General features: G+C 28.6%; 1 protein-coding gene across 7 annotated transcripts in view; it reads left to right on the plus strand.

Moving 5' to 3' along the window:
• The window catches only part of pan (pangolin), a 385,910-nt gene that overhangs the window by 353,729 nt on the left and 19,095 nt on the right, over positions 1-13,086 (plus strand). For 4 of the 7 annotated variants that reach the window (XM_067044983.1, XM_067044988.1, XM_067044994.1 and 1 more), the window contains exons 5-7: positions 3,955-4,102; positions 6,250-6,345; positions 7,824-7,949. In XM_067044983.1, coding sequence (XP_066901084.1) covers positions 3,955-4,102; positions 6,250-6,345; positions 7,824-7,949 — 370 coding nt within the window. The remainder of the gene's footprint in view (positions 1-3,954; positions 4,103-6,249; positions 6,346-7,823; positions 7,950-13,086) is intronic. The other 3 variants (XM_067044985.1, XM_067044990.1, XM_067044991.1) reach the window with 3 other exon arrangements.

Genomic DNA, 13,086 nt, shown 5'->3' on the forward strand with positions numbered 1-13,086 from the left:
AAATAAATAAATATATACAAAATAAAATAAGTCAATGAATAAAAAATAAAACAAATAACATTCTTCTTGTTATGACCAAAATAAGATTTAAAATATACTACCCAATGGGACTGTTGAATAAACGAAATAATCTTCTTGTACATTCGAGGTTATTAAACATAATATTTTCTAAAAGTGAAAAAACAAAAATTGCATAATTTAAAATCCATATGAAACTATTGAATAAACAAAAATAAAAATATATATATATATAGGGAGATGGTCAGGGTTGCGGTCAAAAGAGAAATAAAAATAGTTTACAACTATTTATTTTCCAACGTTTCAAAATATATATATATTTTTTTCTTTTACATACACACATATATTTTTATATATGCAAAATAATCACCAAAAAACATTTAACAAAATACAACAAAATAATCACCAAAAAACAGAGAGAGAGGGAGAGGGGGAGAGAGAGAGAGAGAGAGAGAGAGAGAGAGAGAGAGAGATTAATTGGATACATTTATATAATTCCTAAAACTTTCTCATGTCTAATTATAAAAACTTTGACTAATGGGCTGAAGTTCAGGAACATAAACATGTTTTATTCTAAGATTTTAGGATTAACTTTTAAATTAATCTGTTTTATACTTAAAACCTAATCTTTATTAGTTAGCTAAGAGTTTTGTGAAGTACAATAAAATTTATTTGAAATAACGAATAATTATATTCCTAATAACTCAAAAGTCCAGATAATGTATGGCATCATAATAAAAAAAATTCTGGAATAAAACTATCATCATTTTTCCAAATTATCGTAAATAGGAAAACAAACAAAACATATAGGTACCTCCTCGCTCTTCGTGATTCATTCATTTAACAAACATTTTACATATTTATCTCTAAGATACATGGCTAAAATATTTAAATATGTATTATTTTAATAATACCTTGAATAAATTAATACAACTATTATTTTTAACCCTTTGAATGTTTTAATTTAGCAATTCCACTAGGAAGATGAAACATTTCCTTCCTTTGTTCAAATAATGCCTGATTTATACCAGGAAACAATATTTGGTGCAAATTGCGTGTATAATTTTGTGTGTAATTTATGATTGATTGAGATTAAATAGGTATTTTTTTTCAAATTAAGCTTTTGTTATTAAATTTTTCAGAAACATCTTCACACTAAGCGTCAACTGTTCAATTAACTAAGTACCCTGAAGGAAATGTCAAACGGTTATTAATATATTTTTAATACCCTTTGTACTTAAAAAGGGGTCAAAGGATTTTTTGTTCCACTCCATTGTTGCTCACACTGTCTACACCATTCATTATCTTGATTTATTTTTAAGTTATTTTCACCGAACCCTTCGTCAGCGTTGTCTTTTATATATAGATGAGAAATCGTTTTCGCAACGACTGAAAAATATCTATTACCAAAGGAGTGTTTGAAGTTAGATTTTTTTTTTTTTTTTTAAAGGTTCCTTGAACTCTTATTAAAATACTTTTTATGTCAAAAACTGTAAATATTGGTTTAAAACTGAGACTGACCGGTTTTGGTGTTAAAATAGGGAAAAAAAATTGTAATATTATTTTAATAATATTTTTTGAAAATTAAAAGTGAATTTGGATCAAACCTTCCTATGAATTATATTAATATACTAAAGTTAACATCAGGTCGATATATTTATTTTAGTATCATAAATAGAATCACATAAATTATATATATTTTTTCTTAAAATGAGTTGTACTGTTATTTATGTTTCATTCTCTAAAGCTTTTACAAACAAATAATAATTGGAGAAAATTCTATCAGTTAATTTAATAGTTTATAAAATAACATGTTATGAAGAAGTTTATCCGATGGTTTTCTACGATAATTATTATGAATATGTTAATTTTTTTTTCATTTAATGGCATGGCATATTATTTCTTATTGTTGTTAGAATTTCAACGTTTAATAATAACAGAATTGAGCAAAAGTTAGTTGTGTTAAACTAATTAACAATTTTGATTTTTCGTTCGAGACGAGTTAAATCAATTTTAATAAAATATGTCTATACAATTTTCCATTAATTCATTTTAAATATCCAACGATTAAGTCAATCTAGCCATTGTAAATGATAATCTTAATTTTAATTTCACAACCTCACATCCATCATTATAAATGTCCCTTACTATTCTGCTGAGGTCTTATGCTATACAATTTGTCAACTATTTCGTTTAATCTTAATTCTTTAATTTCTAAATTTTGTTATACTTCTATTAACTAATACTAAACTGAAAAATTGGTGTTCATAAGTTAGTTGATAGTAGTATAGCAAAATTTGAAAATAGAAGAATTAGTATTAAATGAAATAGTTTAAAAATATTGGTTAATTTGACTTTATTATATTAGGCGTGGCAGAACAGCTTACAACTTTTTTAATGATTAATTTGAGGTTGGAAATTATAATTAAGATTGTCCTTTAAATGGCCAATTAGGGCGAAACTTTGTATTTTTAAAATTAATTAATAAAGAATAGAAAAGAAAACAACGTTATGGTAAGTTGATTTTTTTTTCTCGAAAAGATTACTGATACATCCCAGGCACATTAGATACCGTTCTTTAATAATTAGTTTCAGTTCCGTAAAATTTTTCGTTTTTTGAGCTAGGTTGTCAATATAACATATATTTGTAAGGTATAATTATTCAGTATTAGGGGGCCTTTTCAATTTTTATACTTATTTTATTATTAAAAAGTTAATAATGCTTTTTACAATAAATAAAAAGATCAAAAACTGTCCTTTTTTTTTATGACGTATATTTTGTTTCTATTAGGTAAGTAACTTATATCTCAACTCAAGAAAGGAATTTTTTCGTGACAGGTATTACTGAATAAGGGACCGAATTACCTGACCCACATGACGTCGGATATTGCCCTGTAACAAACTTATTATACGAGAGGACCCCTCGGGTTGTTTTATACACGAGTCACAAAGGACAGAGCTATATGAGATGCTTGGAAGAGCCGATATTAATTGTTAGGGCGAAGTGATGCGAAGGGTTGTACAGTGTATCGGAAGGGTATTCAGCCAACCCTTATTGCATACCTTAGGGATAGGGTAGCGGCCCAATATACCTCCGCTATACCCTTCCATCTTTTCTTCTACTCCCTTTCAATAAGTCCGAGCTATTCCACCTTTTCGGATCGCAGATTAAACTACAATTATTAAAGTCCAAGCCTGTTTCACTTCAAGTCTAACCGTATTGGTACAAAATTTGGCATTCAAAATCTACAAGGCTAGTTTACTTAATAATTTAAATTTTTTGTCTAGATTTATTTGTTCCATTTGGCTTGATATTTTTCTTGGCCAAATTTTAAATTGTTTTATTATTTCAAAGAGAATAATTATTTGGAAGAATTTTCCTGAACATACCTAATCTTATTCTTTCCTATTCACAATTCCTTACCTAATTATTGAAAATAAAAATTTTAATGAGTTTTATTGTAGATCATTAACAAGTTGAGATGCATAGAGGCTTACATGAAAGAAAGTAAGGTTCACTTGGTGCCAGGTATTTGGTGTTGGTTTAATTACTGTATTAATTTTTATTATTGAATATAAAATATTATATGTTTTATTATAATTGTGTTATTTGTTTAGTAAATTTTGATTTATATTAATTAATTTTATTTCATGTAATACTATTGTATAAAATCAATTTAATAATATAAAACAAGAAATATAAAATCGAAATAATATGATATAAAATTATTGTTTTTATATTATATTATTACGATATTATCGATTTTTTAAAAATTTAAACCTTCATAAAATTTAACCAGAATAATTAATTTTATATATTTTTTTTGTATTTTGACTTTGATATACATTTTTGTTCACTTCTCTTTACAATTTGAGTAATTTTTCTTCATTTTTTTTTCTTGTTCTATATATTGAAAATTACTTACAATGATCCAGAGCTACATCATCATAACGGGTGGCCAAAATCGGAACTCATTATGTTTTCTGATCTAGGTCTTACACGACCGCCAATGTACCCCTTCACTACCGGCCAGTATCCCTACCCGATGCTGAGTCCGGAGATCTCACAGGTTGCCGCTTCCTGGTAAGTGATGAATCAATAATTTATAGATATTTTCATTATATTATTATTGTTTTTGTATATCTTAGATTTAGTTGCTTGTAGTTTATCCCATTAGTTGTGTCATAACATAATTTGATGTCGTAAATATCAGATACATTTTGGTATGAATAGTTTGATTACTGAATATTTTTTTCAATTCTCCAATAATTATTCAATTTCCATATTTTATTTTTATCGTTTATAGTTTTTAATAATTTCTTATGTATTCTGTCCCAACCATAGATTTTCATTTACGGTGTTTACAAAAAAATCCTTAAAAATTAAGACTGCTATTAGTGAACGTTTAAATATTTTTTAATCATTACTTATTAAGTCGGTTTGTTGTTTGAAGTACAAGAATAGACCCAAAGAAACACGCATGATAAATTGTATGTTACAGTAACATTAAATTATCAGATATTTATTAGAAGATAAAAAAAAAAGTAAAAAAATTATTAGACACAGAAGACCTTGAAAATGTAAAAAGTATACCTAACCTAATATTCTTTATATAATTAAAATTTTCCTTTTTTCAAACCTCAGTTATAGTTAGTTCTTACTATTATCATGCATGATATAACTGCTTAGTGCTATTGTAGTGATTTAAGAGTTACTTCTGTTATAAACATATAATAATTATTTAATTTTTGAAATTTGAAATAGTAACAAATATACAATAAGTAAGTGCTGTGTGATTGCTGCAAGATACATCATTATGCTCTTTGAGTGTTTTCAATAATGGATTAGAAATTTAGTCCATAAATTAATTATTTCGCGCTGAATATGTAATATATGAGATATAAACAGTTAACGCTGTTACCTTATGATCCAACTTGTGTTGATTTAAATAAGTTTATTATATTAAATTGGAAATTTAGAGCGTTTATGAATCAGTTGTAGTGGCCTTAAAAAAAATATATATTTAAAATATATCTTAAACATATATTATACTAGTCCTTTCAACAAGCTGAGTGAAATCGGGTAAACAAGAACGCATAAATTGTTTGAAAATGCTCGAAGAATACAGGACCACCTTCCTAAAATCAGTATTGAACTGCAGTTCATAATGTTCATATTAAAAATATGAAATAATGAACTATTGTTTATATTTGGAGCAAATATTGCCAATGTATATTGGGCTAAACACGACTACAGCCCCAACTTAAATGCTGCTCAGCCTCTGTGACGCCTAGCAGAGGATCGTATAGCCACACCCTCTTAAACATCCATCGTGTGAACTTTATTACTGGCATTAACTATAACTGGTTTGATCTCTGATAAATATATTATAGAGGAGAAGAGTAAAAAAATATTTTATTTCATATACATACATATAAAGTTTTTTTTTACATCTTCCTGATCCTTTTGAATTACCTTCCAACTTGACTGATACAGAGACCGAACCTGTAGATCTTTGTGTACAGAATGTTTGGAAGCAGAGGGTCGCCTAAAGACCCTTAAGGGACAGAGGAAGGAGGGAGAGCAAATGGACCATGGTCAGGAGTAAGGGCCGCAACTGGTGGCCATCGGCTATTAGCCGGATTTGCTCAAGGCACCTCCTTCAGGACCCTATTATTTTACTTTTTTACAGCCTAGCGAGGCGTTTAATTGAGGTTCTTAAGTAAGATTAGGGGGTTCCATTTAATGAATCCACCTTTTACTCAATTATCATTTGAAATCCATATTTTAAAGATAAAGATGATTAATCCTGGTATTTTTACTATACTATAAATTTCAATACATTATATAGTTCCAAGACTTAAAATTTTTTTTTTACTGGGACCCCAACTTAATATAATATTTATTTATCCATTTAGGCATGATTTGGAGATTTTGTATTTTTAAACTATGAAAATTATATTTTGATTAAATGTTTGTGAATTACTCAGTAACCCCTTTCTTCAAAGGAATTGTTAAGAACTTAGTAATTCATAAATACGGAAAAAATGAACTTTTTATTTAAATTATTTTTTTTAAAATTAATTACTGTGATTATACGCATTACTACTCGATTTTTTCTTATAAATGTTGTAACATCTGAAATACACCGTTTGACCTTTGCATGCTTGAATGACACTTTATGAGATGAGATATTCCGTTTAGACCTGATGTTTGCTCTCATGCCGTAGGCATACCCCCAGTATGTACCCCATCAGCAGTGGAAGTGCAGGTTTCAGGAGTCCTTACCCATCTTCGTTGCCTATCACCACCGCCAGCCTCCCGAGGTGAGTACCTTAAATTTCCTTTTACTATTAAAACTGTTTCCTATATTTTTTTTTAATAGCAGTTCTGATAAAAATTTTATTTTAAAGTTATAAGATTAAATTTAAAATATATCAGAAAATATTAATTATAAAATTCATTTTTAATCAGTCACCAGAAATTTAAAACAGCATTATGCAGAAACTTTGATTAACATTAATTTGTGATCAATATTCATAATTAAATTTAATAAGATTATAATGACAAATATAATGATCATATCATTTACCTGTTTTTTTTAAAAACAGATTAGACAATTTCTTGTTGATGAAAAGTTAGTTGGCAATAATATAACAAAAATTGCAAAAAAAAAAAAAAAAAATCATTGTTTAATGAAATAGTAGATAAACATAGGAAGTTAAATGTAAAATATATAAGGTATTTAATTCTAGATATGCTTACAGTTAATTTGTGTATTATAGGTTAATTGATAAATTGTCCTTGAAAATGTCTTCCAGGTCGAAAATAATATCATATTGATATATGCAACCCGTCTTGAACAAAATATTTTAAAAAGAAATTTCTGTTTTATGATAAAACATTTTTCCTTAAAAAAATCATAACCATAATAATAACATAACATAATTAACATTCTAAATCAAAATAATATTCATTACAAGAGCCTCATTCTTGGAAATATTTGAGTTGATCATATGTATTTTCTTGTAAAAATAGAAGAAAAAAAATTTATTAGACCATACATTGTTTCAATTTAAAATAATTCAAACAGTAACATCAAATAAGTAGTATTATTATAGCATGCATGATGAACTTAAGAGACGGCTTATTTGTTATACGATAAGATATCTTGAAAATACTATTGTTATAAAGATTATTTTTAAATGTTCATATTTGTTAACTAACGCTCAAGATACGATGTAACTTCTCAAGAGGACGTGATCTAAAATTTTCCTTAGCTCAAATGTACAATTTGTCACGTGATGCCGAACAAATTATTATGTTCCTCTATACTTATCTTCATTTCGTCTAAACTTTGCTTTCGTTTGATTTCTAAATATTTAAGGAGCGATTAAAGTTTCATATAAATGGAGTTTGAAATTTACATAATCTTATAATTTTGATTTTAGTGAGGACGTATTCAAATACATTTTTTCCAGTTAAAATATTAAATATTGTATAAAATAAGTATGTTTGTAATTAAATCTATTATAAATAGAATTATAATTGTACTCTTTCGTAAAATAAAAATTATTACTTAAAAAAGATTTTATACACTTTGTACAGTGAAAAGCCTGGACTACATCTGTACATACGATAACGTACGTTTTTTTTTTATTTACTAAATATTCTGGATTTGTTTTTCAACTTTTTTAATTCCTATTGCCTGATGATACAGAACTAATCTTGGGCCATTGTTTTCATCAATAATTCATCACATTTAATTATTTATATATCAATATATTTTTTTTTGTTTTTCCAGCGATTTCTACAGGTTTTCGCCGACAGGGCTTATGGGTCCTCATCCTGGCCTTTCACCACACTCCCACCCTGCAATCGTTACACCCGGGCCCAAGCAAGAGCTAGGCGCCAACGACGTTTCGCACAGGTCAGTTTTTCTTTATCAATAATTCTAGGCTTTAAAAATGAAGTGTAACCTATAATATCGAAGTGAGGCGTGGTAAAATCCAAGCGATGTACATAGTCGTTTTTATTTATTTTTTGTCATGTTTATTTCTGTTATTGAGTAAGTTAATAATTCTCCTTGAGCATACCAATATAATAATTACATAAAAGTGAACTTTTTTTTTTGTCATCACACTTTCCTTGTCTTCCATGTTTAATGTTAATTTGTGAGGAAGTGGCTCACTTGTTGGAGACAGTAATTGAGAACAATTAATAGTGGCGTATTACGGTTTGAAAATTGAATTTACTAAGGGCCAATCAAAAATACATATATTGATATATTCACGAATGTTACTGTCACTGCGCTATTTACATACTCTTGCCCATTTCAGAATTAGTAAAAATAAATGTGTCAACTTTGGAACTTGCGGTTTTCAGGGGGGAAACTCGCAATTTTTTTTAAGGGGGGGATCTCACATAAATCTCACAAATGTTACCGCCGGCGCATAAGCACATAAAAAGTGTAAAAATTAAAAAAAATAAGTGTTGTTATAGTTTTATCCTCCCTTTCCAATTATCCCGTCATTCATAAGGCATCGGAAGGGAAGATCAGTAATCATAGTTCTTAACATAAAGTTCTCCACTTCCCACAAAATACATATATTTTCACCTATAAATTATCTACACTAAAAATATATACGTAAGTAATGAAAAGTAAATTCTTATGAAGAAATAAAAAATACCGTGGATTTTACTCTAGTCACTGACCGTTTTACCAGATATTAATATTAATATTATAAATTATTTTGTATTCCAAATAATTTATGTATGAGTTATTATGTAAGCTTTATATTAATTAAACTGCTGAGCGAAATTTCAATTACAAGTATTATTATTAGTAATAGTTGTAGAGATATTTAATGAACGTACAAAGTGAATATTCGTACTATTAATGAAAAAAGTTTTGGATGATGAACAAAAGGAAGAAATAGAAATATTTTTATGAGATCAAATTCTATGACTGGATTTTTGTAGGTCAATAATGTAAAATTATTATGCATCGTATTGGTTTATGTAATCATTTATATTACTTTATTTAATATTATCAAAAGCACTTCCATATGAATGAGTTCTAACCCTGAATTTTAATTCTTTGAAACGAGGTGTAGACGGTTTAGTATGTCGTTGCGCCGCGTTGGGGGAAGTAGTGCAATGTAACTTCTATAATTATTTTCTATTGCATTGAATATCTTTCATACGTATTTATTTTTATATATGAAAATAATTTTGTTATAATGAATGTGATTGCTAATTCGTATTGGTGTATCTTAATTTTTTTTTTAAAAAAACGTTAGATAATGGAAAATTATATTTCTGAACGTCACAAAAAAAAAAAAAATGAATAGTTTTTAGAAGCATGAAGATTTTTATTAGTTCAATGTATTTCCTTTAAAGTTATATTTTTATAATCCATAATTACTTCATAGTTTTTGGAACACGTTACTCCTAGTAAATAAATCCCAATATGGTTGAAAGTTTACCAATAGCCTGCTGACAATAACATTCGTGTGTTTCCAATTCTTAATTTTTTTTCTATCTTAAAAGGTTAATTAATTTTTATTAATGTAAAATATATCTTCTAGACGTATCCCAATAAGTTTTTGTCTTGAAGAATTAGGTCATTTCCTCACAAATAAACATCAGAGACTGAAAATAGGAGATATTAATAAATATTTTCACTTTATTATATTTATTGATAAAATTATATTTCTTTGTTTTCGTTTATTCTAATTTTAGAACGGTTTTATTTTGATATATTTGTTTTACGTTCTCAGTAAGATTAAAAATATTTGTGGCTTGCCCCTTCTTGGAATTCGATTTACAACTGTTTTGGTGTATATATATTTATATATTGCGGCAGTAGTTGGCTATTTATAGAGGAACCAGAAGAAGGCTAGAGGGAGTGCCCCAGGGAGGGACTTGAAGATCCAGCTCCGTCGCTAGGCAACCGTTGACCAATCACGCTCTCTCTTAGCAACCCCCCCCCCCCACCTTCCAGTCGATACGCCCTGCCTCCCAACTCCCCCTTTCCCCTCACCGGAGTCTAAATTGTAATTAAATTAAAATTATCTTTCGTGTATGTACACACCATTTCCACGTTTCGCTTTTCTCAATTTCATACCGTATTTCAATCTGACCGTTTTCTTAGGTTCTGTATTTAAAAAATAAATTCTAAGTTTGTAAATTGTCTGAATTTGTGATATATAATATATGAAGCTATATATAGTCATCGTTTAAAATGTTATACTGGGTATTTTCCTACAAGCAGTATATCCACAGCCTTAATTTTTGAATGAACAAACAAACAGAGCTGTGCTTCCGCAAACCAGAATTACGAATTAAGAGATTTCTACGAATGAAAAATCTTTGATCTATTAATGATATTTACTCATTAACGAACAATCCTTACAACTGCATTTCTAATATTAAATAATTATACTTTCTATCAAGACCGTCTTAAACTTTTCAAAGTTATGCCCTCTCTATATGTATTCTTGTCTATATACAAATATATGTCTGTGATGTAGTATGTTGTTTATCTAGATAGCTATAGATTATATTGGCCCCAAACCTTAGGGTTCGTTAAACCTTTAATTATTATTGTAATAGAATAATTATATTTTTTTGTGAATTCGTAAATATTAAAAAAAAAAAAAAACGAAGAATAGTAAAAAAATATGTAACCCCGCTGAATTCTTCCAATGTTTATCCGATCAAATTAATGTGAAAATATATTTATAATATTGTATATAAGTAACCTTATATTATCAAACCCTGATTAATTAGATTTTCGTTGCTAAAATTCTGATTTATGAGGTTTTATTAGTTTAATGTGAATTGGGAAAGTCTGAACAATTATCATCAATTAATTTTTAAACTTTCTATTCTACTAAGCCGTAAAATATAAATAAAACTCGGGTTTCAATATCTTAGGATGGAACAAGTTGAAAACTCTGTAATCATGAAGTACTATCGTATTAGGATGTAAAAATCTTCGCCTTGTAATTATTCGTCACCTACCTCACAAGCAGCGAGTTTTTCTTATTTTGTAAAGGGAATCTCCCCCAATAATTTGGAAAATCAAAAAGTTGAGAAATTCGTGATGTCAGAATCAACATCAAAACTCAGAAAATTGTGGTAGTACGTTATTTTAAAAGATTAAAATGTTTTAAATTAGTTATAAAAGATATCAAGATAGATATTTTTTTCTAAAACCTTTTAGAAAAAAGGAAAAATGTTGGAAATACTTCCCTAGCCTCAAGTAAGTTCGGAAATTCGATTGAATTTATTGGGACATTGTGTACCCTCCTTCCCTTGTTGTTGCAATGCACCTGTATGGAACTTTGAATTGAAGAGATTGGAAATAGTGAAAATTACGTAAATAAGTCATATGAGGGTTTGGTGTGCTGCTTGATTTTCAATGTTTTTATTCCACCCATACAAGTGATGAGTTTTCTTCTTCCATTTTTTTCCCCATAATGCATCCGCCCCGCGATTTTCCTGGACTCGTCGGCAGCTAATGAAATTTTCTTGTACATTAGCCCTGACCAAGAGGATTATTCGATTACGAGGAACTAAGTGACGGTTGAAACATAGGATGTAATAGCATTAGAGGAGTATGGCATCAGATATGCAGGCTGTAGCTTACATAAAGCGGCTAGTACATTAATATGTAAACAGAGAGTGCTATTATAGTGATTAGCTGGTACTGATGCATTATGTAGTTCGGAGCAGGTGGCCTTTGTAGTTGTCCCCGGCCAATTTGTCCGGCCCAATCAGTGTGGTCAGTGTCACGCACATGGTCCCAATGCATAGTTCATAACCGTCTCAGGTCCGGTCACAAATTTTTAAGAAATCGCACCAATTATAGGTCTGGAAGTGGAATATTTTTTGAAACTTCCAGTACTCGTTACATCTGTGTAAATATCCTCTAACTAGCAGGATGAGGATGACATATAGACAGGTAAATGAATCGAAGAGTCGATTCCAGAAAAGACGTACGCTCAAGTGATTGAAGTGGAAAAAAATCACAATTCACTTGGCTTGGAGTCAGACGATTCTGTATTGAGTGAAACTCTAAGCGAGTGGAATTCGGATCTAACAATTAATATTTAGTTTGATTACTTTATTACGAAATAAGATACAGAAGACGAATAAAAATGTTTTTGTGTCCTGAGTCGTCGTTAAGAAGGCAGGTTTTCGTGCCTTCCCTTTAGTTTCAAACTCAGGTTTTGAGAACCTACCTCAAACTGCGAAAATTGTGGTGAAATTATCAAAAAAAGTTTTTTTTTATTAAGGATTTTCCAATTCAGTAATAGATAAAAATAGAGAGAGGTTTTTGTTTTCAAAATTATAAACTCTATTTAGAGAACGTTTATTTTCCAAAAATTTTATTTAAAAAAAAAAAAAAAAAAAAAAAAAAAAAAAAAAAAAAAAAAAAAACGAATTTTCAGGCAATATTTCCCAAACATCTAGTAAGTTAAGAAAATCTGTCAATTTTTTTTTTTTAATTTGGATATTTTTAAAGAATATCTGAAGGAAGATTACTCAAGGAGGAATAAGCCCAGAAAACTAGACGGTAGAAGGGGATGAGATAGACCGTAGAGGATAAATGTTAGCTTAGATTGCTAACACATAGTTTTATTTTACTTTTGGACGATGATTGAAACCGGCTGTAGAATATCTTGAGCAATTAATGTTTTTTTAAAAGTTTTTTATATTAGAAAAAAGCCTGAAAACTCACGTTTGGGTTTTTTAATAATTGAAAAAAAAAAGGATCAATCAAAAAATCTTGTAAAATAATTGATTCACTACAAGGATCAAGCACTAACATCAGTTCAGTTAAAAGAAGCAAACTTGTGTCAAGTTCCTACTAAGTAGTTGGTCTTGTAGATTGTACGGCTTTTAAGTTACAAAAGCACAAGGACTGTTCTTTGTTCTAAAACGAAACCGTTAAAACTTACTAATTGCCTTATCTATATCTATCGTAACTTTTAAGAAGAATTCAAACAAGTTTTTAACATTTTTCTTAAATAAATATTTTTACATTGAAATAAAGT

This window comes from Halyomorpha halys, unplaced genomic scaffold (assembly GCF_000696795.3).
Source record: "Halyomorpha halys isolate HHAL.00 unplaced genomic scaffold, Hhal_1.1 Scaffold837.1, whole genome shotgun sequence".
NCBI lineage: Eukaryota > Metazoa > Arthropoda > Insecta > Hemiptera > Pentatomidae > Halyomorpha > Halyomorpha halys.